Below are 26,267 nucleotides of genomic sequence, written 5' to 3'. Positions count from 1 at the left end.
AGGCCCACTAGGACAGCTGGTCACCCTATGGCTAAGTCTGGCCTCTGTGTTGCCAGTCTTACTCTGTACAGGGCCTGCCCACAGGGCTCCTCAGGGACTGCAGAACCAAGAAGGCTGGGCACCCGGCAGCTCCATCCACCTGCTCCTCAGCCCTACACCCATCCTGGAGGCCCTGACATTGGAGCCATCTGGTCAACCCCTCCCTGACCCAGCCTCGGCCAACAGGACCCCGGGAGACAGCGTGGCCGCCCACCTGCGAGCCAGGTATCCCCGGGCAGCTGCCTGGAAGGAGACGATGATGTCAGTGACCTTCAGGTCTCGCTCCTCTTCCAGCTGGGCCAGGACCCCGGCCCGGAAAAAGATCTTGCTCTGTCCCACACGGTAGAGGTTGGGGTCCAGTTCCAGTGCCTGGATCTGTGAGGGGTGGGAGAGGGGTGATGATGGAGAGGCGGGTGATGGGGGAGTGGGGGTGGTGAGGAGGGGGAATAATGGGGGAGGGGTGGCGAGGAGGGGGAGTGATAGGGAAGGGGTGGTGATTGGGGAGAGGGGGTCATGGGGGAGGGAGGTGATGGGGAGAAGTGATGGGGGAGGGGGTGATGAGGAGGGTGATAGGGTAGAGGGTGATGTGGAGAAGGGTGATGGGGAGGGGAGTTATAGGAAGGAGGGTGATGGCGGAGGGGGATGATGGAGGAGGAGGGGCAGTGATAGGGAAGGGGTGGTGATTGGGGAGAGGGGGTGATGGGGGAGGGAGTGATGTGGAGGAGGGTGATGGGGAGGAGAGTTATAGGGAGGGGGCGATGGGGGAGGGAGGTGATGGGAGAGGGGGTGATGGGGTGACGGGTAGGGGGTTGATGGGGGATGATGAGGAAGCAGGGGTGGGGGTGTTGATAGGGAGAAGTAATGAGGAAGGGCAATGAAGGGGAGATCCCAGACCCACTGCCCCACCACCTGGCCCCCTGCACACACATGCATACACACACACAGACACAAACACATGCACACACACACAGACACACACATACAGACACAGACACACGTGCCTGCACACACACGCATATGTCTCCACAAACACGCACGCACACACACACGCCAGGCTCTGTCCCACTCACCATCTTTTCACAGGCCTGCTTCCCATCCATGAAGCCCTTGGGGATGGCATTGGGCGTCAGGATCTCGTACCTGCAATGAGCAGGGAGGGGTGGGGAGGAGAGAGTTACAGCAAAGGCTCACCTAGTGCCTGCTGCGGGCCAGGCACTGGGCTCAGAGTGACACACAACAGGAACAACGGTGACAATAACAAGGACAGTCACAAAACTCACATCTGAGCATTCATGCCACCACCAAGGACAGCAACATGGACAATGATCGAAATGATTGGCTGTTTCAGTTTTTTGTTTTGTTTGTTTTTTGAGATGGAGTCTCGCTCTGCCGTCCAGGATGGAGTGCAGTGGCGAGATCTTGCCTCACTGCAACCTCTGTCTCCTGGGTTCAAGCGATTCTCCTGCCTCAGCCTACTGGGTAGCTGGGATTCAGGCATGTGCCACCACACCCGGCTAATTTTTGTATTTTTAGTAGAGACGGGGTTTCACCATGACAGCCAGGCTGGTCTCAAACTCCTGACCTGAAGTGATCCACCCACCTCGGCCTCCCAAAGTGCTGGGGTTACAGGCATGAGCCACGGTGCCCGGCCAGTATTGGCCAGTATTTTGGATGTATTGGCTTTCGTAAAATATCTTGTTACAATTAATTTCATTTTTTTCACTTTTAAAAGTGTAGCTATTAGAAAATTTTCAGTTGCGTACAAGGTTTCCATTCTACTTCTAAGGGACGGTGCTGCTCTACACAGCTTGTGTGAAGCATCATTTTTGTTATATTTGCTGTATTACTTGCTCATTAGGCCTTGGTATTTTCTGTTCTGTCTTCTTCTTTTTTTTTTTTTTTTTTTGAGACGTAGTTTTGCTCTTGTTGCCCAGGCTGGAGTGCATTGGCACAATCTCGGCTCACTGCAACCTCCGCCTCCCGGGTTCAAGCGATTCTCCTGCCTCAGCCTCCCAAGTAGCTGGGATTACAGGCATGCGCCACCATGCCCAGTTAATTTTGTATTTTTAGTAGAGACGGGGTTTCTCCACGTTGGTCAGGCTGGTCTCGAACTTCCGACCTCAGGTGATCCACCTGCCTTGGCCTCCTAAAGTGCTGGGACTACAGGCGTGAGCCACCGCGCCCGGCCTTCTACTTCATTTTTGAAGACATGCAGATTTGTAACACCATGCAGTGATTTCACGTTCATGATCTGGGGACCACGGCCCTAAATAGCAGCAGCAATGTACCCCAGGTCCCCACAGACTCTGTGTGCTTTCTCTCGGGAGTGCATCAAGTGGGCTATTGTTCTCCCATACCACAGACGAGTAAACTGAGGCTCAGCAAAGTGAGTAATCTGCCTCAACTTCCCCAGCTCGGAAGGAGCAAGAGTGGGTGGAGACCTGAATGCAGGTGTGTCGGCTTCCAAATCCGGGTCCCACCCAGCCCCTCCGCCGGGCCTGGGCCCCCGCTCTTGCTCACCGCTGCCGGAACTCCTGGAAGAGGATGCGGTTGGGGAAGCCCTGGCGACAGATGCGGATGCCCTCCAGGACGCCGTTGCAGCGAAGCTGGTCCAGCACCAGCCGCGGCTCCAGCTTCCCCGCCTGGGGAGAGGACGGACACGCGGTGGGGGAGGGGGGGTCAGCGGCGGCCACACGGGGCGCCAAATGGTCAAGCGTGGCAATTTCCTATGTTTCCATATGCAATTTACTGAGCACCTACTAGGTGCCTAGGAACTGTTCTAGGCCCTGGGAACACAGCAATGCTTAAGCCAGGGGGAAATGCCTTCCCTGGGGGAACTGAGAGTTCAGTGAGAGAAACTGGAAATACCCTAGGTGAAGCAGTCACTAGTAAAGAAGAAATACTAAGTGCTAAGGAGAAAAGATCCGCAGGGCGGGAGGCGGGCAGGGCTGAATTTGCACGCAGGAGAATCGCCAAAAGGCCTCCTGGGAAGCTGATGTCTGTCCAAAGCTGGTAAATCATGGTGTTTCGTTTGTTTGTTTGTTTAAGACAGTCTTGCTCTCTTGCCCAGGCTGGAGTGCAATGGCATGATCTCAGCTGACTGCAACCTCCGCCTCCCAGGTTCAAGAGCTTCTCCTGCCTCAGCCTCCTGAGTAGCTGGCATTATAGGCGCCCGCCACTATGCCCAGCTAATTTTTGTATTTTGAGTACAGATGGGGTTTTGCCATTGCCCAGGCTGGTCTTGAACTCCTGGGCTCAAGCAGTCCTCCCACCTCAGCCTCCCAAAGTGCTGGGATTACAGGCATGAGCCACCGTGCCAGGCCGCCTTTTCTCTTTTCAACGGTAATACACAAATGGCAAAAATCTAAACAGTACAAAAATTCAAATGGCACATGCTGTCATTAAATATGCCACCAAGAAAGGAAAAAGCCTGGCAATTAAACCCCGACAGGCCATTGACAGTAAGCTACATCTCGACTTCGGAGACGCTAGTGGGGAGGAATACATGTCTTAGATTTGATAAAAGATGGGATCTCAGGCCGAGCGTGGTGGCTCACGCCTGTAATCCCAGCACTTTGGGAGGCCAAGGTGGGTGGATCGCTTGAGCTCAGGAGTTCGATACCAGCCTGGGCAACATGGCAAACAGCGTAGTTTTCCATTCCCATTGACCCTTCTCTGTAGGGCCCATTCTCTGATTTTCTCAACATGAAAATCAGTGGCCAGTGAGGCTGGCCATGGTCTTGTCGCACCTATGCAACAACCCCAGCCCTGATGGCCTTCTTCTATCCCTTGTACCTCGCATGCTCCATCCTACCATTGGACCTTTGTACAAACTGTTCTCTGTCTGGAATACCACGTATCCTTCAGGGCTCAGTCATCGCCTCCCCCAGGGAGCCTTCCCTAACTTCACTGACCAGATCAAGCCCTATGTGACACTTACCACCCCTACAGATTTAACTGGGCATTCATTGTGGGTGGTTAGATGAATGCCTGTGCTCCCCATCAGACTGTGAGCTCCCTGAGAACAGGAGTTGGCTGTGCTTTTCTCTCCAATGCCTACCCAGTACCTGTTCCCAGCACGGTAGGTGCTCAATACATTTAAGTTATATGAATGGATGAATTTTCCCAACCGGACCCTGAGCCTAGGAACAGAAGCAATTTGCTCAAAGCCACACAGTCAATCAGAGAGGGTCCTCAAATCAGATGTGGCTCCAGCCAAGTCCAGAGGCCAAACCTTAACCCACGGCCACAGCCATCCCTTCCTCCCCAGGCTGAGTCACTCACCCTCTTCTCGTGGTTGGGGACAATGCAGCGGACAAAACTGGGGTTGGTGTTGCTGAGTGTGGCCATGAGGCGGCTCAGGGACTCCTTGTAGAGCTGTCCCACTGTCCGGAACATACCCCGGCGGGGGCGGCCACCTGGTGGGCCATCGCCCAGGCTGCTCACCTGTTCCAGCCCCACGATGCCCTCCACTGTCAGATACAGAGAGACAGAAGGAGGTCAGGGATCAGTTTTAGGGACCGGGCCAAAGGTCAAGGGTCTTATCATTTATCACAACTGACACTTTACATATGAAGGACCTCACACAGCCTGTAAGGTAGATATTATCAGCTCCATTGGACAGAGGCTCTGAAGGGTGGGAGAATGTGCTTAAGGTCACGCAGCTTAGAAACTGAAGATCCAAGATTAGAACCCAGACAGTAAGAGTCTTCTCAAACCCTGGTCTTTGACCCTTCTTCTCTTCAAGGACATGATCTCTGTTTTCCTTAACAATAAATGATGACAATAACAGCAAATGCTTACCTAGCATAGATGCTCTGGCAGGCACTGCTCAAAGCAATTTACATCAATGGCTTTATAAGCCTGTAAGAATCATTCCCATTTTATAGATTTGGAAACTGAGGCACAGAGAGAGAAAACAGTGATAACATAATCACTGCAGTTGCATTTTAGGAATCTGAAACATATTACAAGATGTAATAAATTATTGCATTATATGCAATATTTGAAATAGGGCAAATGATCTCCATGTTAACCATTTTTCCAGAATGCCTGATTTCATAGAGGTTTTATTTTCTTGGCAGGGCGCGGTGGCTCATACCTGGAATCCCAGCACTTTGGGAGGCCAAGGTGGGTGGATCACCTGAGGTCAGGAGTTCGAGACCAGCCTGGCCAACATGGTGAAACCCCATCTCTACTAAAAATACAAAAAATTAGGCAGGTGTGGTGGTGCGTGCCTATAATCCCAGCTACTTGGGAGGCTGAGGCAGGAGAATCACTTGAACCTGGGAGGCAGAGGTTGCCGTGAGCCAAGATCATGCCACTGCACTCCAGCCTGGGCAACAGAACGAGACTCCGTCTCAACAAAAAGATTCTATTTTCTCTATTGCCACTTGGTGGTGCTGCTTTCGGTAGTGAAAAATATCCAAAAAATATCCACTCCCTCCATCGGTACTGTCTCGAATTCTGTTTTGTTTCTTTGTTTTCTGAGACATGGTCTCGCTGTCACCCAGGCTGGAGTACAGTGGAGTGATCACAGCTCACTGCAGCCTCAATCTCCTAGGCTCAAGTGATCGTCCTATCTCAGCCTCCCAAGTAGTTGGGACTACAGGCGCACACCACTGATTTTTAAATTTATTTTTAGAGACGGGGTCTTCCTGTGTTGCTCAGGCTAATCTCAAACTCTTGCCCTCAAGTGATCCTCTCACCTTGGCCTCCCAAAGCGCTGGGATTATAAGGGTGACTCAATGCACCTGGCCCAAATTCTATGTGTTAAATCATGCCAGGCTCCTCAGGAACCCACAGCTAGGGCGGAATCTGATGTCCTTCAAAAATCATCCCATTCAAGGGGCATCAGCCATCAGCTAGATAATCTGTGCTTAGGGCAGGGCCAAGTCATGGCAGGGGCTCAAATATGTTATTTTCTTCCCCAGGTTCAACTGTCTCCCCTACCCCATACTCCCTGTCATTTTCAAAATGATAATTATCATTTATGAAGTCCTCATAGCACAGATAAGAGCTAAAGTTCTGAAATCTGATGTCCTGGGTTCAAATCCCAGCTCTGCCACTTACTGGCTGTGTGACCTCAGCAAGTTACTTAACCTCTCTGTGCTCACTCATGAGGTGAGTGTTAGTACTATTACCCCATTACACAAATGAGGTGTTGATAATTCTAAAGGGGCTTCACATGGTGAACGGCACATAGTAAGTGCTCAAGAAATGCCAGCTGGCACTATCACACTTGTTTGTACTTTTACATGCAGTTTAGTTAGAAGAAGGCGTTCTGCTGCTACAGAGTCTGGAAACTTCCAAGGGAGCCAACAAGGAGGGATAGGAAGAGTGAGAGACCTCCATAGTGAGAGGAGAGGGGACAGATGTTCAAACCCAGGTCCCCAGCCCAACAGGTCCACCCTCCTCCTCCAGCAAGCCTCACCCATTGATGCACAGAGACACCCACCCCCTGGCGGAGAAACAGCAGAGCTGCACCTCTCTGCAGATCCTGGGGGCGACGGTGGGAAGGAGCCAAGGAAAGAGAACTGCTGGAAACCCCCGTGTTCTGGGGAGTGAGGACAGATATGTGGGTGGGTGGAGGGGAGATGGCAGAGAGATGTCAGGGAGAGATGCATGAAAAGAGGGGAAGGAAAGGAGGTGGCAAGAAGAAAGAGAGGAAAGGGTTATTAGTCAACAGCACAGAGCAGAGCAAAGCAAGAGGGAAAACCAGAATGTTGGCCATAAACTTTTGAATTCCTATTCATCTTTGTATCCACACACTGTTGGCCAAAAGGACGAATGTCCTCTGTAAGAATTCAGTGCAAAGAATAAAAAATATCTCCCTCCAGAGGTTGCATCTGTTTTAATAGGTAGCCCTTTTTGCTCTGGCTGCCAGGAAGCTCAAGAATGAACGTGATGCTCCCACGCCACTTGTTGTTTTTGCCTCTCAGAGGAGAGCTAATCTCATTTACCTTTTTCCCTGGGCTGTCAGGATGATGGGCATACAATTCTGGGCTCAAAGCAGCTCTAGTATAGGTTGGGCAAAAATGGCCCCGATTCCCCACTTTTCTCTGTATTGACACCCTTTGCCTGTGTCTTGCAGCTCCTTGAATCTGGGAAGACCTCGTGACTGCCTTTGTTTAGGAGGATTATGAAGGAAGTGACATTATGGCAGCTCCCCAGCTACTTGGGAGGCTGAGCCAGCAGGTTTTGCGGCTTCCACTTTTTCTCTTGGAACCCTCTGAGAGTCAGGCACACACACAGTGTGACAAATGAGGGCTCACTGTAGAGAATCAGGTGTTTATGAAGAGGGCACAAATATTTTAAAAGGGCAGCAGATTTTCAGCCGGGAGATGATTCTCATAGAGTAATCTGGTTCTGTTCCTGAACATCAAACCCTGCTTTCCAATCTCCTGTGTAAATACTACATGAGACACAAACATAAAATCTATCTCTCTAGCATCAGCTCACAAGATCAAGATCCTCCGTGTTCTTTTGCTCTGTGAGTGTGTTTTGGGAACCACTCGTCTTGCTCAATTTGCCAAATTGCATGGACTGGTATTTCTACAGCTGCCTTTTCACTTCAATAAAAGATAAAGGCAAACTGACAAATGCCAGAAAGTTGTAACCTGGAAAAAACAGGATGCTAGTTCTGCCAGCTTTCTAAAATCATTTCTCAAACCTCCTTTAAGGATAGGGGTGGGGACAGGGGCGGTGGCAGAAAAGGCTTGGAAAAGGTCAGAGTCCTACCACAGGGCATTTGGCATCTCTGCCTATGACCCCTAGAAGTGTCAATCCAAAAAGACAGTCAAACTCATGGGGGCCTTTTTGGGGGAAGGAAAGCCCTCCAAAACTGTATCTCAGTCTGTTCTTTCTCTCTTCTTCCCTGGGGGCTTGAAGAGAACTTTGTAAGAAAACAAAGCAAAGCCTAAAAGTTGACTGACCTGCAAAACATCATCATTCTGTGTTCTCTGGTTGTTATAAATTATTTTTCAGTAGAATTTTTTTTTTGAGACAGAGTCTCACTCGGTCACCTAGGCTGGATTGTAGTGGCACAATCTTGGCTCACTGCAACCTCCACCTCCCAGGTTCAAGTGATTCTCCTGCCTCAGCCTCCCAAGTAGCTGAGACTACAGGCATGTGCCACCACACCTGGCTAATTTTTGTACTTTTAGTAGAGATGGGGTTTCACCATGTTGGCCAGGCTGGTCTTGAACTCCTGACCTCAAGTGATCCGCCCACCTTGGCCTCCCAAAGTGCTGGGATTACAGGCATGAGCCACCATGCCTGGCCAAATCTCTTAATTTTTTAGAGAACACAGGCCATCTACAAATAATAAGTTTACCTCTTCCTTTTTGACATTCATATTTTTTTCTGGTCTGATTGCATAGGCTAGCATTGCTAAAAAAAAAAAAAAAGCGATGTTTAACAGCAGTGTTAGTGGGTATCTTTGTCTTGTTTCTGATTAAGGGGGAGTGTTTTATCTCTGAGAAGGATGCTGGCTTATCAATCAAATCAATCAATTAATCTATGGATCCATCCATCACTGATTTGAAATACTATTTGTGACACAGGCTGCTCTGGGTCTGAGCAGAAAACTCAGGTTCAGATCTCAGCCTCTGAAACAAAAGTGCTCACACTATGGGTTGGGCGAATGGCTGCACAGACCCCCAAGGCCGGAGTCGGGGAAGCAGGTCCTTACCATCTTTCCAGATCTCTGCTGTCAGCCGGTCTGTGCTCTGGTGAAGCAGGGCTGCGACATTGTCATTCAGAGGGTCCATGTTTTTCATCAGCCACTCATTGGCCTTGTAGTCAACCTGAATGAAGTCAGGTAGAGGAGGGCAATGACTTGCAGGCTCAGACATTCTCTGGATTTCCTAAGGAGCCTTCCAGAAGCTCTGAGACTCCCAGGTCTGGAGCTCACCATGGACAAGAGAGCACCGGTGCCACCTTGTGTCCATATTCTGAACTGCACCCCACCGGCATGGCCCCCTCTCTCTCCTTCCTCTCTCTGTCCCCTGCCATAGAAACCTCTGTGACCTCCACTGCCACCACTTTCTTCCTCGTTCCTCTCCAGCCACCCTGGCCTCCGCACTGCTCCTTAAACACGCGAGCTTACTCCCACCTCAGGGTTTTACCCCTGCGGTTCCTGCCACCTGGGGTTCTGTCTCTGGATTTCACATGACTGGCTCCTTCTGGGTACTCAGGGCTTTGCGCTGGGGCTCCATAGAGTCACGATCTTGGCCACTACAATTCTCTGCATATGTGCCCCCCACCAGACAGCGGCCCCCCGAGGGCAGGGCCCAGATCTGACTCACGGCCTAGCAGAGGGCTGGGTACAAGGGGAGTTCTGGAGTATGTCTGGGGAAGAAACTGAGGGCTACACACAGAACACGTGGAATCTCCTGCCTCCTAGCCATTGTCTATGCTGTTCCCTCCGCCTGGACAGCCCTTCCCACCCTTCGCCCATCCTCTGGGGCTGCCTGGTCCACATCATCAAAACCGGGGATCAGTAATCTATGGCTCACGGGCAAAATCCAGCCTGCCACCTCTTTTTGCAAATACTTTTATTGGAACAGGCCGGGCGCAGTGGCTCACGCCTGTAATCCCAGCACTTTGGGAGGCCTACGCGCGTGGATCAACTAAGGTTAGGAGTTCGAGAGCAGCCTGGCCAACATGGTGAAACCCCATCTCTACTAAAAATACAAAAATTAGCCAGGCATGGTGGCAGGCACCTGTAATCCCAGCTACTAGGGAGGCCGAGGCACAAGAATTGCTTGAACCCGGTAGGCGGAGGTTGCAGTGAGCCGAGATTGCGCCACTGCATTCCAGCCTGGGCAACAGAGGGAGACTCTTTGTCTCAAAAAAAAAAAAAAAAAAGTTTTATTGGAATAGAACCTTCATTTATGTCTTCATAGTCAAACTCATGGGGGCCTTTTGGGGGGCAGGAAAGCCCTCCAAACTGTATCTCAGTCTGTTTTTCCTTTCTTTTTCCTTGGGGACTTGAAGATACTTATGTATTATCTGTGGTTCTTTTTGTGTGACCACAGCATAATTGTGTAGCTGTGACAGAGACCGTCTGGCCCACAAAGCTGAAACTATTTACTATCGGACCCTTTACAGAAAATGTTTGCTGGCCCTTGGCGGAGATTTGAGATTGAGCATATTCTCTTCTGTGAAGCTTTCCCAGATATTTCTCTTCTGGGCTCTGACACTACCCTCAGCTGCCTCCATTCAAACACCTATTGACCTTATATCCTGATGGTCTGTATTTGCCTCCCTCCTAGATAGGGATCTTTGTGAGGAGAGAAACCATGTTTGATCTGTGTATCCAGCTTTGCTTGGCACCGAGCTGGGCACACAAATGGCAGCCCGCACACGTCTGCTGAATAAGTGGATAAAATGCACATAGATCGCCTCCCGATGAACTCCTACCCATCCCTCAAAACCCACTGCAAATATCACCTCTTTGAGGAAGTTTTTGGTGATCCCATCGGACAGAGTCCTTGCTCCTCCCTGGGCTCTCCTAGCCCCTGCTCTGTTTGTCTGGACCTCAGGAGGACCCGGTTTTCCCTCTAGACCCTCCCCCCATCTGTAGCCAGTGGAGACCTCTTGATCCCCACTCCCATTCACATGCCCCAAGGCTGGCCCCAGCCCCTACCTTGCCCGCGTAGTGCAGAACACTGAAGTCGGCCTGATCCCGCAGTTGCCTCGGCCGCTGGAACTTGGGGTGGCTGCCCTGCTCCTGGGCTACCTTCTCCACAAACGACTTGTCTGTGGCCTTCGGGAACCAGCACTCCTCGTCCAGCAGGGCCAGGAGCCCAGGGGGGTTGGCCTGGCCATCGACAGCAGGGGGAGAGTAAGTCAGATCCCCAAATATTGAACACTCAGGTGGCTGCTGATTTTTAGCTCTTAGAAGTCACACTTGGCCAGGCGCGGTGGCTCAAGCCTATAATCCCAGCACTTTGGGAGGCCGAGACAGGCGGATCACGAGGTCAGGAGATCGAGACCATCCTGGCTAACCCGGTGAAACCCTGTCTCTACTAAAAAATACAAAAAACTAGCCAGGCGAGGTGGTGGGCGCCTGTAGTCCCAGCTACTCGGGAGGCTGAGGCAGGAGAATGGCGTGAACCCGGGAGGCAGAGCTTGCAGTGAGCCGAGATCCGGTCACTGCACTCCAGCCCGGGCGACAGAGCGAGACTCCGTCTCAAAAAAAAAAAAAGTCACACTTGGACATAAAAACAAATGTGAGGCTGGGCGCGGTGGCTCAAGCCTGTAATCCCAGCACTTTGGGAGGCCGAGACGGGTGGATCACGAGGTCAGGAGATCGAGACCATCCTGGCTAACACGGTGAAACCCCGTCTCTACTAAAAAATACAAAAAACTAGCCGGGCGCGGTGGCGGGCGCCTGTAGTCCCAGCTACTCGGGAGGCTGAGGCAGGAGAATGGCGTGAACCCGGGAGGCGGAGCTTGCAGTGAGCTGAGATCCGGCCACTGCACTCCAGCCTGGGCGACAGAGCGAGACTCCGTCTCAAAAAAAAAAAACAAAAACAAATGTGAGAACGACAGTTACAGTGAGAGCCCTGATGAACTGAATGATTCGAGCCAGGCCCTGTGACAGGCACGTTCTGGGCCCTAATCACCTATGGTCACAAAAGATTGAGGAAGCAGGTGCTGTCACCTTCCTCACAGAACCCATGGGGCATCCTGAGGCCCAGCAGAGGAGGAGCTAGACCGTGGTCACGCAGATGCTGGGAGAGATGGAGCTGAACCCTCTGTGGGCTGGGAGGGGCCCTGGGCTCACCGGCCGCTCGATGAGGTCGATGCAGGGCTGCAGGTCGAGGCCAAAGTCGAGGAAGGTCCAGGGGATCCCCTCACGCTGGTACTCCTCCTGCTCCAGCACGAACATGGTGTGGTTGAAGAGCTGCTGCAGCTTCTCGTTGGTGTAGTTGATGCAGAGCTGCTCGAAGGAGTTCAGCTGCAGGGACGCAGGACACATGAGCCGGGAGGATGGAGAGGGACAGAAACCCAGAGACAGGGGACAGAGACCCAGAGAGGGGGGAGAGAGACCCAGAGAGAGGGGGACAGAGACCCAGAGAGGGGGAAGAGAGACCCAGAGAGAGAGGGGGACAGAGACCCAGAGATGGGGAACAGAGACCAGAGAAAGAGGGACAGAGACCCAGAGAGACAGGGACAGAGACCCAGAGACAGGGGACAGAGACCAGAGAAAGAGGGACAGTGACCCAGAGAGAGGGGGACAGAGACCCAGAGACAGGGGACAGAGACCCAGAGAGAGAGGAACAGAGACCAGAAAGAGAGGGACAGAGACCCAGAGAAAAGGGGACAGAGACCCAGAGAGAGAGGAACAGAGACCAGAAAGAGAGGGACAGAGACCCAGAGAAAAGGGGACAGAGACCCAGAGAGAGGGGAGAGAGACCCAGAGAGAAGAGGAAAGAGACCCAGAGAGAGACGGGGACAGAGACCCAGAGATGGGGAACAGAGACCAGAGAAAGAGGGACAGAGACCCAGAGACAGGGGACAGAGACACTGAGAGAGGGGAGAGAGACCCAGAGGGAGGGGGACAGAGAGAGAGAGGGACAGAGACCCAGAGACAGAGGACAGAGACCCAGAGAGAGAGAGGAACAGAGACCAGAGAGAGGGGGGACAGAGACTCAGAGAGAGAGAGGGGGACAGAGACCAGGGAGAAGGGGAGAGACCCAGGGCTTCAGAAAGGACCAGGACCGGAGTGAGGAAGTCGGCATCCCCCTCCCAGCACGAGGGCGGACCTGGAAGATCTCAAAGCCCGCGATGTCCAGGATGCCCAGGAAGGAGGCGCCTTGGCGGGGGCTGCGGTCCAAGGCCCGGTTGAGGCGCAGAACCAGCCAGCGGAAGAGGCGCTCATAGGTGGCCTTGGCCAGGGCCTCCAGCGCGAAGTCAGCCTGTGGGGCAGGGCTGGTGGTAAGGGCGCAGCCTGCACATCGGCAGACTGAAAGACGTCGGAGGTGGACCGGGGAAGGGCCCCCAGCTCATCCCCCTTAAGGTTGCCTCCCAGCTCCTTGACCAGAAATACCATCAAGAACGATGCCACGAACAACAGGCAGACATTCCTGAAGTCCGACTGTGCGTCAGGTACTATGTGACGGGCTCGGGTGTGTCAGCCCTTGAATCCTCCCCTCACCCCTCAAACCAGTTTCTACTGCACAGCGGTTAAGAGCGTGGACTCTGGAGCCGGACAACCTGGGTTTGAATCCCAGCTCTGCCATTTGGGGGCTGTGTGACCTCAGGCATGTGAATAAACCTCTCTGTGCCTCAGTTTTCTCCTCTGTAAAATGGGAACTAACAACAGTACCCCAGCTGAGCTTGAACCAGGGTCAGTGTGGCTCCCAAACTCCTCTTGTCCCCCACAGCATCTACTTCATCTGGGCACCTCACTGCCCAGCCTAGGGCCAGCAGAGGCCTCTGCCCAAAAGCTGGATTCCGAAACCCTCCCTGGCCTGTGGTCGTTCCACTCCACCCTCCCTGCCACCACCCTGGTGTGAGCTCCCATGATTGCCAAGACTCTGGCTGCAGCCTCCTTAAGTCTCCCTGTCTCTACCTGCATCCCTGAACCCAATTCTCCATGCAGCAGCCAAGGGGATCTTTCTGTGAAAGACAAACTGCATTAAGCCACTCCCTGGCTTAAAACCTCACTGGCCTCCTATGTACTTTGAATAAAACTCACCTCCTTGCTGTGGCCCCTAAGACCTTGCATGATCTGCCCCTTGCTGATATTTCTGACTGTGGATTCACCCACCTTCTCTCCCTTCCTCTTTAGCCTCACTGACCTGACCTCCTTCAATTTTTTCTTTCTCTTTTTCTTTCTTTTTCTTCTTTCCTTCTTTTTCTTTCTTTCTCTCTTTCTCTCTCTCTCTCTTTCTTTCTTTCTTTTTCTTTCTTTCCTTTCTCTCTCTCTCTCTCTCCTTCCTTCCTTCCTCCCTCCCTCCCTCCCTTCCTTCCTTTTCTTTTTTTTTTTTTTTTTTTTTTTTTTTTTGAGACGGAGTCTCGCTCTGTCGCCCAGGCTGGAGTGCAGTGGCGCTATCTCGGCTCACTGCAAGCTCCGCCTCCCGGGTTTACGCCATTCTCCTGCCTCAGCCTCCCGAGTAGCTGGGACTACAGGCGCCCGCCACCTTGCCCGGCTAATTTTTTTGTATTTTTAGTAGAGACGGGGTTTCATTGTGTTAGCCAGGATGGTCTCGATCTCCTGACCTCGTGATCCGCCCGTCTCGGCCTCCCAAAGTGCTGGGATTACAGGCTTGAGCCACCGCGCCCGGCCCTTCCTTCCTTTTCTTTTTTTTTTTTTGACAGAGTCTCGCTCTGTCACCCAGGCTGGAGTGCAGTGGCATGATCTCAGCTCACTGCAACCTCTGCCTCCCGGGTTCAAGTGATTCTCGTGTCTCAGCCTCTCGAGTAGCTGGGACTATAGGCGTGTGCCACACGCCCAGCTAATTTTTGTATTTTAGTAGAGATGGAGTTTCACCATGTTGCCCAGGCTGGTCTTGAACTCAATCTGTCCTGAGCTCAATCTGTCCTCTTTGGCCTCCCAAAGTGCTGGGATTACAGGCGTGAGCCACCACACCCGGCCTCACTGACCCGCTTAATGCTCCCAACTCCCCAAGCCTGCTCCACCCCCAGGGCCTTTACACTTGCGATTCCGTCTGCCTCAAACCGTCTAGGTCTCACCTCGAATGTTATGTCCTTAGAGAGAACTTTCCTGACCAACCACACCTCCCCTTCATAGGTGCTCTCACCATCTAAAAGCATCCTGAGCTTTTGTTTTCTGTTTTTCTAGAATACCATGTTGCATTTATATCCTGTTTTTTCAAATTGTTAAATTTTTTAACTTTAATTTTTTTAGAGACAGTCTCACTCTGTCACCCAGGCTGGAGTGCAGTAGTGCAATCACGGCTCACTGCAGCGTCAAACTCCCATGCTCAAGCAATCCTCCCACCTTGGCCTCCCACAGTGCTGGGATTACAGGCGTGAGCCACCACTCTCAGCCACATCCTGTTTAACTTTTATTATCCATTTCCTTACTATCACTTGAGGTCCCTGAGGGCCTGGTATTTGTCTTGACGACTGCTTTTATTCCTGGCACCTAGACCAGGATCGGTAACGGAGCGGGCACTCAGCAAAAGTCTGTTGCGTGGTGGGAAAAACGGCATACGCGGTTTAAAGACCCAGGGCCAGGGTGCCTGGCTCTTCCTGTGCCTGCCCACTGCCAGCCCTGCCTACCTGTTCCTTCGTCTGGGCTTTCTGCACGTAGTCTCGGCCAACTTTGATGCGAGGCGTGAGCAAGGCTCGGGAGAAATCCGTCACCCCCAGTCCCAAGAGGCGGCAGAGCTTCTGTGCAGCTGAGGGCGAGAGGCACCAAGATCCAATCAGCACTGGGAAGAGGCGCTTGCTGCCCAGCAAGGGAGAGGGCACCGTTCCCCACACTGCTGGGGGAGCAGAAGACGGGCCCTGCCTTTCCCAGGAGAGGCATTACGAGTCCCAAAAGTGTGTACGTTCTCTGCCCAGCTGTTCTCTTTCCAGGAACCAGAACTGGCAAAATAACCCGCACGTGAGCAAAGACCGCACCGTGAGGATGTTCAGAGCAGTGTTGTTTATAATCGGAGAAAACCAGGAAACAACCTGAGGGCCCAAGAAGCGGGCGTTGGTTAGATGAGTCGGGCTTCGTCCATTTGAAAGAATATTCTGAATGTGTTTTTTGTTGTTGTTGTTGTTTTGTTTTGTTTTCGAGACAGAGTTTGGCCCTTATCACCCAGGCTGGAGTGCAGTGATGCAATCTCAGCTCACTACAACCTCCGCCTCCCTGGTTCAAGTGATTCTCCTGCCTCAGCTCCTGAGCAGCTGGGATTACAGGTGCCTGGCCCATTTGAAAGAATGTTCTGCAGTCACTAAAAGCTACACTGGAGGCGGGCACGGTGGCTCCTGCCTGTAATCCCAGGGAGGCCCTTTGGGAGGCCAAGGCAGGCAGATCACCTGAGGTCAGGAGTTTGAGACCAACCTGGCCAACATGGTGAAACCCCGTCTGTACTAAAAATACAAAAATTAGCTTGACATGGTGGTGCATGCCTGTAATCCCAGATAATTGGAAGGCTGAGGCAGGGAGAATTGCTTCAACATGGGAGGTGGAGGCTACAGTGAGCTGAGATGGTGCCACTGCACTCCAGCCTGGGTGAGACTTCATCTAAAAGAGGAAGGATGGAAGGGAGGGAGGGAGGGAGGGAGGAAGGGAGGAAGGAAGGAAGGAAGGAAGGAAGGAAGGAAGGAAGGAAGGAAGGAAGGAAGGAAGGAAGGAAGGAAGGGAGGGAGGGAGGGAGGGAGAGAGGGAGGGAGGGAAAAAAGGAGGGAGGAAGGGAGGAAGGAAGGGAGGGAGGGGAGGGAATCCCAATACAGTTCTGTCTAAAAGAAGGAAAGAAGGAAGGAGGGAGGGAAGGAGGGAGGGAGGGAAGGGATCTCAGTAGAGTTCTTGTGAATAACCTGAAAATTATCTCCAAAGCATTCAGGGGGAAAAAAAGCAGGTTTCAAAACAGTTTGCAGGGTCTGACTCCAGTTTTGTAAAACAAATGAGTAAGTGTGTGTGCACGGCACACCTGCCGGGTGCCTGTGAACAGAGCCCCCAGCTGCCTGAGGTAATGCTGTTACCAGCAGCATCGTGGGGTAATGCATCCTGTCCTCCTATCTTCTGTGCTGTGCAGCTTTTAGAAATGAGCCCGTCGGATTTCATAACCAGGACAGAAAGCTCTTGCTGTCTCCAGGGGAAGAGGGGGTGAAGCACAATTCCATCTCTGTGACAATCTATATCCACAGTGATACAGACACAGAACAAAGCCCAGAGAGACACATCCCAAAATGTGAGCAGCAATTATCTCTGGGGGCATGATTACGGGTAATTGTCTTTCTTTTTCTTCCTTTTTTTTTTTTTTTGGAGACAGATTCTTGCTCCGTTGCCCAGGCTAGAGTGCAATGGCATAATCTCGGCTCATGGCAACCTCCGCCTCCCGGGTTCAAGCAATTCTCCTGCCTCAGCCTCCCGAGTAGCTGGGACTACAGGCGCTCGCCACCATTCCCAGTTAATTTTTGTATTTTTAGTAGAGAAGGAGTTTTGCCATGTTGGCCAGGCTGGTCTCGAACTCACGGCCTCAAGTGATCCACCCGCCTTGGCCTCCCGAAGTGCTGGGATTACAGGTGATTATGGGTAATTTTCTCTCTTCCTTTCTACTTTTCTGTCATGCCGATTTTTCCCCTTCCAGCTTGTATTATTTTATAATAATAAACATAGCTATTTCTATTTTGGTTTAAAGTAGGGGATATTGACTATAATTCTGTTCTTGAAAGGCAAAAAGAAGTGTCTCTCCAGGGCGCAGAGGCTGGAGAAGCTATGCCAAATGCTAATGGTGGCTCCCTGTGGGGCGAGAGGGTCTGGGAGGATGGGCTCCTGCCGTTCCCCTCTGTCGTGCTGCCCTGGTTCACTTTCACACTTTCAGAATCAGGAAAAGAGCGGTCGATGTTATTTTGGCAAAGACTCAGCAAAAAGCAGGAAATCGGCCAGGTACGGTGGCTCATGCCTGTAATCCCAGCACTTTGGGAGGCCGAGGCGGGCGGATCCCAAGGTCAGGAGATTGAGACCATCCTGGCTAACATGGTGAAACCCCGTCTCTACTAAAAATACAAAAAGTTAGCCGGGCGCAGTGGCGGGCGCCTGTAGTCCCAGCTACTCGGGAGGCTGAGGCAGGAGAATGGGGTGAACCTGGGAGGCGGAGCTTGCAGTGAGCCGAGATCACACCACTGCACTCCAGCCTGGGCGACAGAGCGAGACTCTGTCTCAAAAAAAAAAAAAAAAGGAAATCAGAGTGATCCTGGGATGGAGACAGGTGTGGCTGGAAGGGAGATGCTTTCTATGTGGGACAGGGGTGCAGGAGGGCTGGGCACCACCTGGGCGGGGGCTGGGGGTCGTGGGCAGGCAGGCCGGGGGCAGTACCTGTGTTGTCAGGCATGGTGGCTTGATCCGTGTTCCGTTCCCTCTTCAAGGCAATGTTGCCGAACTGCAGAACTGCTGAGACCATCCGCAGCATGGCTGGGGACACAAGGACAGAGGTCACGTGTGGCTCTGGACCCTGATGTTTGGTCTTAACTGGCCCCTTAAAAATGTAACTTAAAAAGCTTAAGGCAAATTATATCACCACCCCTCAGCTTAAAATCCACTTGTGGGCTCGGCATGACAGCTCGCACCTGTAATCCCAGCACTTTGGGAGGGCGAGGCGGGAGCATCGCTTGAGCCCAGGAGTTTGAGATCAGCCTGAGCAACACAGCAAGACTCCATCTCAAAAAAAAAACAAAACAAACAAAAAAAAAAAAGACTCCATCTTTGACACTGGGCAGGCCTTGAAATATGTGAACAGATCAGTGAATTCTGGTTTGAGTTTATTATATCTGAGGTTTGCCCTATCGCTATGATACTTAACCAGTGTCTGCTTACGTTGTGTATTTTGTGAAACAGTGCAAATAGAATTTAAAAGGACTTAGGGAAATGAACGAAGGTCTATAGTGATATGGAAAGACTTCTACCACAATGAGTGAAAACTAGCGGCTTACTGCTATCTATGTGCAAAAGGGTGGAAATATAAAGTATAGTCGATTATTGTGACTTGCACTGGTTAGCATAGGTTAGCATAGGTTTATGAATGTAAATACTTATGCACAGCACACATACAGAAAGGGACACATACTATAGACGTCCAGCTCCAGGAACGTTTACAAAGCCATTGTGTCTGTGGAACCGGCCTCTCCAAAGCCCCCTTCCCTCACTGAACATGGATGAATGTCATAAACACACGGTCGAGTGAAAGAAGCCAGGTGAGAAAGTGCACACCATGTGATTCTATTTGTAACAAATCCAAGAAGAGGCAACACAACTCCATACTCAGAAGTTGGAATAATGGGCTGGGCGCGGTGGCTCATGCCTGTAATTCTAGCACTTTGGGATACCGAGGTGGACAGTCACGAGGTCAGGAGATCGAGATCACCCTGGCTAACACGGTGAAACCCTGTCTCTACTAAAAATACAAAAAAAAAAAAAAAAAAATTAGCCGGGCGTGGTGGCAGGCACCTGTAGTCCCAGCTACTCAGGAGGCTGAGGCAGAAGAATGGCATGAACCCAGGAGGCAGAGCTTGCAGTGAGCCAAGATAGCGCCACTGCACTCCAGTCTGGGCAACAGAGCAAGACTCTGTCTCAAAAAAGAAAAAAAAAAAAAAAGAAGAAGAAGTCAGAATAATGGTTACCTTGAGGGGGTACTGGTGGTGGGAAGGGACATGGGGGGCTCCCGGGTGCTGGATATATAGAGTGTTCCCTCCCAAAACTCCCCCAAGCTGGATGCCAAGGGCTTGTGCTCATTTTATTGGTGTATATACTGTACTTCAACACAAAGGTGGCTTAGAAAAAGGTGTGTGTGAGTGGGGGTGGGAGGTCGGCATTTCTTCTGGAATACTCTTGCCAAAAACGTGTAACTAGAATGTAATCGCAGGGAAACAAACCCAAACAGAGACGGAACAACCAGTCTGTAATCTTCCAAAGTGTCAAAACCATGAATGATAAAGAAAGACTCAGAAAGAGTTCCAGACTGAAGGAGAGTAAAGAGATGTGGGCCGGGCACAGTAGCTCATGCCTGTAATCCCAGAACTTTGGGAGGCCGAGGCGGGCAGATCACAAGGTCAGGAGATCGAGACCATTCTGGCTAACACAGTGAAACCCTGTCTGTACTAAAAATACAAAAAATTAGCCGGGCGTGGTGACGGGCGCCTTTAGTCCCAGCTACTCGGGAGGCTGAGGCAGGAGAATGGCGTGAACCCAGGAGGCGGAGCTTGCAGTGAGCCAAGATTGCGCCACTGCACTCCAGCCTGGGCAACAGAGCGAGACTCCGTCTAAAAAAAAAAAAAAAAAAAAAAAAAAGAGATGTGATGACGAGGAAAAAAAGAGAGCAAGAGGGCTGGGCACAGCGACTCAAGCCTACAATCCCAGCATTTTGGGAGGCTGAGGCGGGTGGATCACCTGAGGTCAGGAGTTCGAGACCAACCTGGTCAACATGGAGAAACTGCGTCTCTATGAAAAATACAAAATTAGCCGGGCGTGGTGGCATGCACCTGTAACCCCAGCTACTCAGGAGCCTGAGGCAGGAGAATCACTTGAACCCGGGAGACAGAGGTTGCTGTAAGCCGAGATCAGGCCACTGCACTCCAGCCTGGGGAACAAGAGCGAAACTCTATCATGTGCAAGAGAGAATTTTTTTTTTTTTTTGGAGCTGTGGGACAACTGGTGTAAGGTCTGTGGACTGGATAATGGTACTGTGCTGAAGTCGATTTCCTGGTGACACTGCGGGTCTGTGGTTGTGTAAAAGAATGTTCTTAGGAAATACATACTGATGTTTTCAGAGGGGGTGGCAGGATGAATAACAGCCCCCAACAATACCCATAACCTAATCCCTGGGACTTGTGAATGTGATCTTCCATGGCAAAAGGGACTTTGCAGATATGATTAAATGAAGGATCCTAGGCCGGGCGCAGTGGCTCACACCTGTAATCCCCACACTTTAAACGGCCAAGGCGAGTGGATCACTTGAGGTCAGGAGTTCAAGACCAGCCTGGCCAACATGGTGAAACCCCGTCTCTACCAAAAATACAAAATATAAGCTGGGTGTGGTGGCGAGCGTCTGTAACCCCAGCTACTCGGGAGGCTGAAATGGGAGATTTGCTTGAACCTGGGAGGCAGAGGCTGGAGTAAGCTGAGATTACACCACCACACTCTGCTCCAGCCTGGGCAACAGAGCTAGACTCCATCTCAAAAAACAAAAAAACCCATAAATAAAGAAGGACACATCCTCACAGACCCACAGCACATCTGGCCCAGCGAACTTAGTGATCATTCCTTAACATCAGCTTAGACCCCGTCCAGACCTGGCTTCCCTCAATGGCCTTTAAAATGGCCTCCTGGCCGGGCGCGGTGGCTCAAGCCTGTAATCCCAGCACTTTGGGAGGCCGAGACGGGCCGATCACGAGGTTGGGAGATCGACACCATCCTGGTTAACAAGGTGAAACCCCGTCTCTACTAAAAATACAAAAAACTAGCCGGGTGAGGTGGCGGGCACCTGTAGTCCCAGCTACTCTGGAGACTGAGGCAGGAGAATGGCGTAAACCCGGGAGGCGGAGCTTGCAATGAGCTGAGATCCGGCCACTGCACTCCAGCCTGGGAGACAGAGCGAGACTCCGTCTCAAAAAAAAAAACAAATAAAATGGCCTCCTGCAGTTGGCTTACGAAGCTGTGTTTGTGCCAGGCCCCGGGGTGCCTCTGATGCCCTGAGGACTTGGCAGTCAGCTCTTGTTGCTGACATCAGACTCGCCCATCACTAGCAAGCCCGGCCTGCGGACGCCTCATGTGAGAGGCCGGCACGCCTCCCTGTGTCCCAGGCTACCTGCTGAACCTCTCAGCATGGCATTTATGGTGCCAAGGGCTGGCAGCTGGAGATGTGAAGTGGGGAAGGAGATGGATGGACACCCTGCATTGATTGGCCCCAAATGCTTTCTGCCTTGGGCTCCCTGTGGGTGACACTGAGGTGTCCGCCTCTCTCTCTGGATCATGGGCTGGCTTTGGGGTCAGATGTGGATTCCACCACGGCTCTGCCTCCTCCTCCTGAATTGGGGTGAGTACCAATTCAGGGTCAGGGAGGGTCAGGGAGGTGACAGGACACCCCACCTCCCTGACCCTCTGTCTCTTGTCAAAAGAAGAGTCTGTGAGAAGGTTACCAACTCCACCCTTTGTAAGCAAAACACAGAAAGCAACTGTAATGAGAGCTCATTCATCCGCCACATCAGTAAACACAAAAAAGCTTCCAGCCATGGTTGCTGCGTGCAGGTGGATACACAGGTGCTCCCCATATATGGCTGGAGGAACTGGAAACTAGCGCCACCCTGTGGATGGCGACGAAGTAGATTCTCTGCAATTTAAAAAATGCTCATGGCCGGGCGCGGTGGCTCACGCTTGTAATCCCAGCACTTTGGGAGGCCGAGGCGAGTGGATCACAAGGTCAGGAGATCGAGACCATTCTGGCTAACACGGTGAAACCCCGTCTCTACTAAAAATACAAAAAAATTAGCCGGGCGTGGTGGCGGGCGCCTTGTAGTCCCAGCTATTCGGGAGGCTGAGGCAGGAGAATGGCTTGAACCTGGGAGGCGGAGCTTGCAGTGAGCCGAGATCGCGGCACTGCACTCCAGCCTGGGCGACAGAGTGAGACTCCGTCTCAAAAAACAAAACAAAACAAAAATGTCCAGAATAGGCAAGTCCATAGAGACAGAAAGCAGAGGAGTGGTTGCCAGGGGCTGCGGACAGGGCCTGGCAGGATAGCTAAGGGGCGTGTGTTATCTTCTTGGGCTACTGAAAGTGTTCTAAAAGTGACTGTATGATAGATGCACAACTCTGTGAATATACAAAATTCTATGGAATTGCACAGTTTAAATAGGTGAATGGTGTGACATGTGAATTATATCTTAAAGCTGTTCGATTCTTTTTTTTATGCTGAACACAAACAAGAATCACAAATCTCTTTGGACACGGCATTTCATTTCTTTTCTTTTTTTTTTTTTTTTTTTTTTCTGTTTTTGAGACAGAGTCTTGCCACCACACCCATCTAATTTTTGTGTTTTTAGTAGAGACGGGGTTTCACCATGTTGGTCAGGCTTGTCTCGAACTTCTGACCTCGTGATCCGCCTGCCTCGGCCTCCCAAAGTGCTGGGATTACAGGTGTGAGCCACCACGCCCAGCCGGCATTTCATTTCTAAGAATTGTACCTAGAGGTCTGTTTCCACATGAGCACAAGAACCTACTTACGAGGATATTCACAGTCACTTGTTTGTTTGTTTTGGGCCCAGAATCTCACTTTGTCGCCCAGGCTGGAGTGCAGGGGCGTGATCTCAGCTCACTGCAGCCTCCACCTCCTGGGCTCAAGCGATCCTCCCACCTCAGCCCCCCAAGTAGCTGGGAGTAAAGGCGCCCACCACCACGCCCAGGTAATTTTTTGTGTTTTTTGTAAAGACGGGGTTTCATCATGTTACCCAGCCTGGTCTCAAACTCCTGAGCTCAAGCAAGCTGCCTACTTTGGCCTCTGAAAGTACTGGGATTACAGGCACGAGCCACTGCGCTGCCTTAGCATTTTTTTTTTAATTATTCCAATAGTAATGGAATGGAAACAACCTAAGGCTCTATCTGAAAGGGACTGGTTGAAAGAATCATAGTTTTATTTAAACAATAAAATCTTACGCAGCTGCAAAAAGGAGTGAGCTCCATCTGTACATTTTGAACCAAAACTATGACCAAAATATACCAGTCAGTAGGAAAGGGCAGTGGGTGGGTGGAGGGGGAGGGTGGTCCAGAGCATCCTTCCATGGGTGAGTAATTTGTGTCTTTGTTTTGGGGTTTTTTGAGATGGGGTCTCATTCTATCACCAGCCTGGAGTACATGGTGCAATCATAGCTCACTGTAGCCTCCTACTCCTGTACTTAATCCTCTCATCTCAGCTTCCCAAGCAGCTAGGACTATAGGTGTGCACCACCACACCTGGTTAATTTTTTTTTTTTTTTTTTAATTTTTAGTTGAGACAGGGTCTCACCATATTGCTCAGGCTGGTCTCAAACTCCAGGCCTCAAGTGATTCTCCCACCTCGGCCTCCCGAAGTGTTGGGATTACAGGAGTGAGCCTGTAATTTAACTCCAGCACTGCCTGGCCCAGGCTAAACTAGGCCAGAGTGCTGGGCCAGGGTCCAGGGGGGTCTCCAGTGGAAGGGTAGGGAGCCAGCTGGAGCAACCAACATGCAGGAACTTTTTTTTTTTTTGGATGGAGTCTCACTCTGCTCCAATCTGGAGCGCAGTGGTGAGATCTTGGCTCACTGCAACCTCTGCCTCCCAGGTTCAAGTGATTCTCTAGCCTCAGCCTCCCGAGTAACTGGGACTACAGGTGCACACCACCATGTCTGGCTAATTTTTGTATTTTTAGTAGAGACGGGGTTTCTCCATGTTGGCCAGGCTGGTCTCGAACTCCTGACCTCAGGTGATCTGCCCGCATTGGCCTCCCAAACTGTTGGGATTACAGGCATGTGCCACTGAGCCTGGTCGGAACTTTTGAACCAACAGAGAAATCGCTTCACGTTTTTTTTTTTATCACCACAGTGGTGTTGACAGCTGAACATCAGTTGTGGGGCTAGAGAACGCCTCCTCTTAAAGAAAAATAATATGTGTCTTTTCTTATATTCCTAAAATATTTCTGGAAGGAGACACAAGAAGCTTAACAGTGGAGAACTAGGGCCAGGGAAGAGCGGGAAGGCTTGGTTTTGTCGGTACGACCTTTAGCCACATTCAGGTTATGTCACTACATGCATAGGTTGCTGCAAAGTTTTTATTTCTGAATTCCAAAAATCACAGCTGCTGCCTGCACCCGCCACACAGCAGGGCAGCTGCCAGGAGGGTCACATGAGCTCATGGTGACAAGAGGCCAGGCAGGACCTAAGAGGACAGGCTGGGAGGCCCAGGTCCCCATTGCAGTCACAGTCTGAATTTGTGTGCCAGCTGCCCAGCTGCGGAGTCATGCAGGCCGGGGAATTATGCAACCATGGTTGGGAAATGCAGCGGGGTGGGGGTGGGAGAGGCCCGAGACCCTGTGTCAATAGGCCACAAGAGGCCCGGCTGTTTGCAGCCTGGGTAGACAGCCAAGCTAAGCTCCATTTCCAGCCCTTCCAATCCGGCCCTGGAGCCAACAATAGCTCCTGGGGCCTCCCACAGCGCCAGAGGCCAGAGGCCAATTAGACCCAGAGGCAGCCCCGGCTCAGCCCCGGAAACACCTAAAGGGTTTTCTTTGGAGGGCTTGGTTAAAAGAATCATAGTTTGTGCAAACAATGAAACATTATGCAGCCTCTGAAAAGGCGGAGGTCCACCTATGTACTTGTTATGGACTGAATCATGTCGACACCACCCCCACCTAAAAACGTATGTTGAGGATCCAAACCCCAGGACCTCAGAAGGTGACATTATTGGAAACAGGGTCATTACGGATGTAATGAGTAAAGATAAAGTCATACCGGAGTGGGGTAGGAGGCTAGGTGTGGCGGCTCATGCCTATAATCCCAGCACTTTGGGAGGTCGAGGCGGGAGGATCACTTGAGGTCAGCAGTTCAAGACCAGCCTGGCCAACTTAGTGAAACCCCGTCTCTATTAAAGGTACAAAAAAATTAGCTAGGTGTGGTGGCGTATGCCTGTAATCCCAGCTACTTAGGGGGCTGAGGCAGGAGAATTGCTTGAACCCGGGAGGTGGAGGTTGCAGTGAGCTGAGATTGCGCCATTGCACTCCAGCCTGGGCGACAGAGTGAGATTCCATCTCAAAAAAAACAAAAAGGTTGCGGGGGCAGGGGAAGTGGGGATTTTGGACACAGATGCACACACAGGGAGCTGCCATATGAACACAAAAGCAGAGATCGGGTGATGTGACTATGAACCAAGGAACGCCAAAGATTGCCAGAAAACTACCAGGAGCCCGGGGAGAGGCCTGGAGCCGATTCTCCCAGGACCAACCACCCTTGCTAACACGATGATCGGGGAGAGGCCTGGAGCCGATTCTCCCAGGACGACCCACCCTTACTAACACGATGATCGGGGGAGAGGCCTGGAGCCGATTCTCCCAGAACGAACCACCCTTGCTAACACGATGATCCCGGGCGTCTGGCCTCCAGGACCACAAGACGATCAATTTCTGTTATTTTAGGCACTTGGTTTGTGGTACTTTGTTAACCTAAGCAAACTAATGCAGCACTGAAACAGAGCTGCTGTCAAAACATGCTGTTTGGCAAAAAAAGTGGGGGCACAGGCTGGGCACAGCAGCTCATGCCTGGAATCCCAGCACTTTGAGAGACCGAAGAGGGTGGATCACCTGAGGTCAGGAGTTTGAGACCAGCCTGGCCAACATGGTGAAATCCCATCTCTACTGAAAATAGAAAAATTATCCAGGCATGGTGGCGGGCGCCTGTAATCCCAGCTACTCGGGGGGCCGAGGCAGGAAAATTACTTGAACACAGAAGGCGGAGGTTGCAGTGGGCTGAGATCGCACCACTGCACTCCAGCCTGGGCGACAGAGTGAGACTCCATCTCAAAAGAAGAAAAAAGGG

The 26,267-nt window shown here is 51.6% G+C and overlaps 1 protein-coding gene across 10 annotated transcripts in view; it reads right to left on the bottom strand.

The window, feature by feature from the left end:
- Positions 1–26,267, bottom strand: part of LOC105497163 (myosin heavy chain 14) — a 148,991-nt gene that overhangs the window by 51,479 nt on the left and 71,245 nt on the right. For 6 of the 10 annotated variants that reach the window (XM_071087521.1, XM_071087523.1, XM_071087522.1 and 3 more), the window contains 11 exons: positions 18,053–18,148; positions 15,301–15,419; positions 12,816–12,968; positions 11,834–12,007; positions 10,691–10,864; positions 8,732–8,846; positions 6,497–6,595; positions 4,324–4,511; positions 2,560–2,681; positions 1,110–1,179; positions 254–414 (listed from right to left, as the gene is read on the bottom strand). In XM_071087521.1, coding sequence (XP_070943622.1) covers positions 254–414; positions 1,110–1,179; positions 2,560–2,681; positions 4,324–4,511; positions 6,497–6,595; positions 8,732–8,846; positions 10,691–10,864; positions 11,834–12,007; positions 12,816–12,968; positions 15,301–15,419; positions 18,053–18,148 — 1,471 coding nt within the window. The remainder of the gene's footprint in view (positions 1–253; positions 415–1,109; positions 1,180–2,559; positions 2,682–4,323; positions 4,512–6,496; positions 6,596–8,731; positions 8,847–10,690; positions 10,865–11,833; positions 12,008–12,815; positions 12,969–15,300; positions 15,420–18,052; positions 18,149–26,267) is intronic. The other 4 variants (XM_071087524.1, XM_071087525.1, XM_071087528.1 and 1 more) reach the window with 1 other exon arrangement.

The sequence above is a fragment of the Macaca nemestrina genome, chromosome 20, assembly GCF_043159975.1.
Source record: "Macaca nemestrina isolate mMacNem1 chromosome 20, mMacNem.hap1, whole genome shotgun sequence".
NCBI lineage: Eukaryota > Metazoa > Chordata > Mammalia > Primates > Cercopithecidae > Macaca > Macaca nemestrina.
Note: the sequence above shows the minus strand (reverse complement) of the source record. Positions and strands in the feature narration are given on the sequence as shown.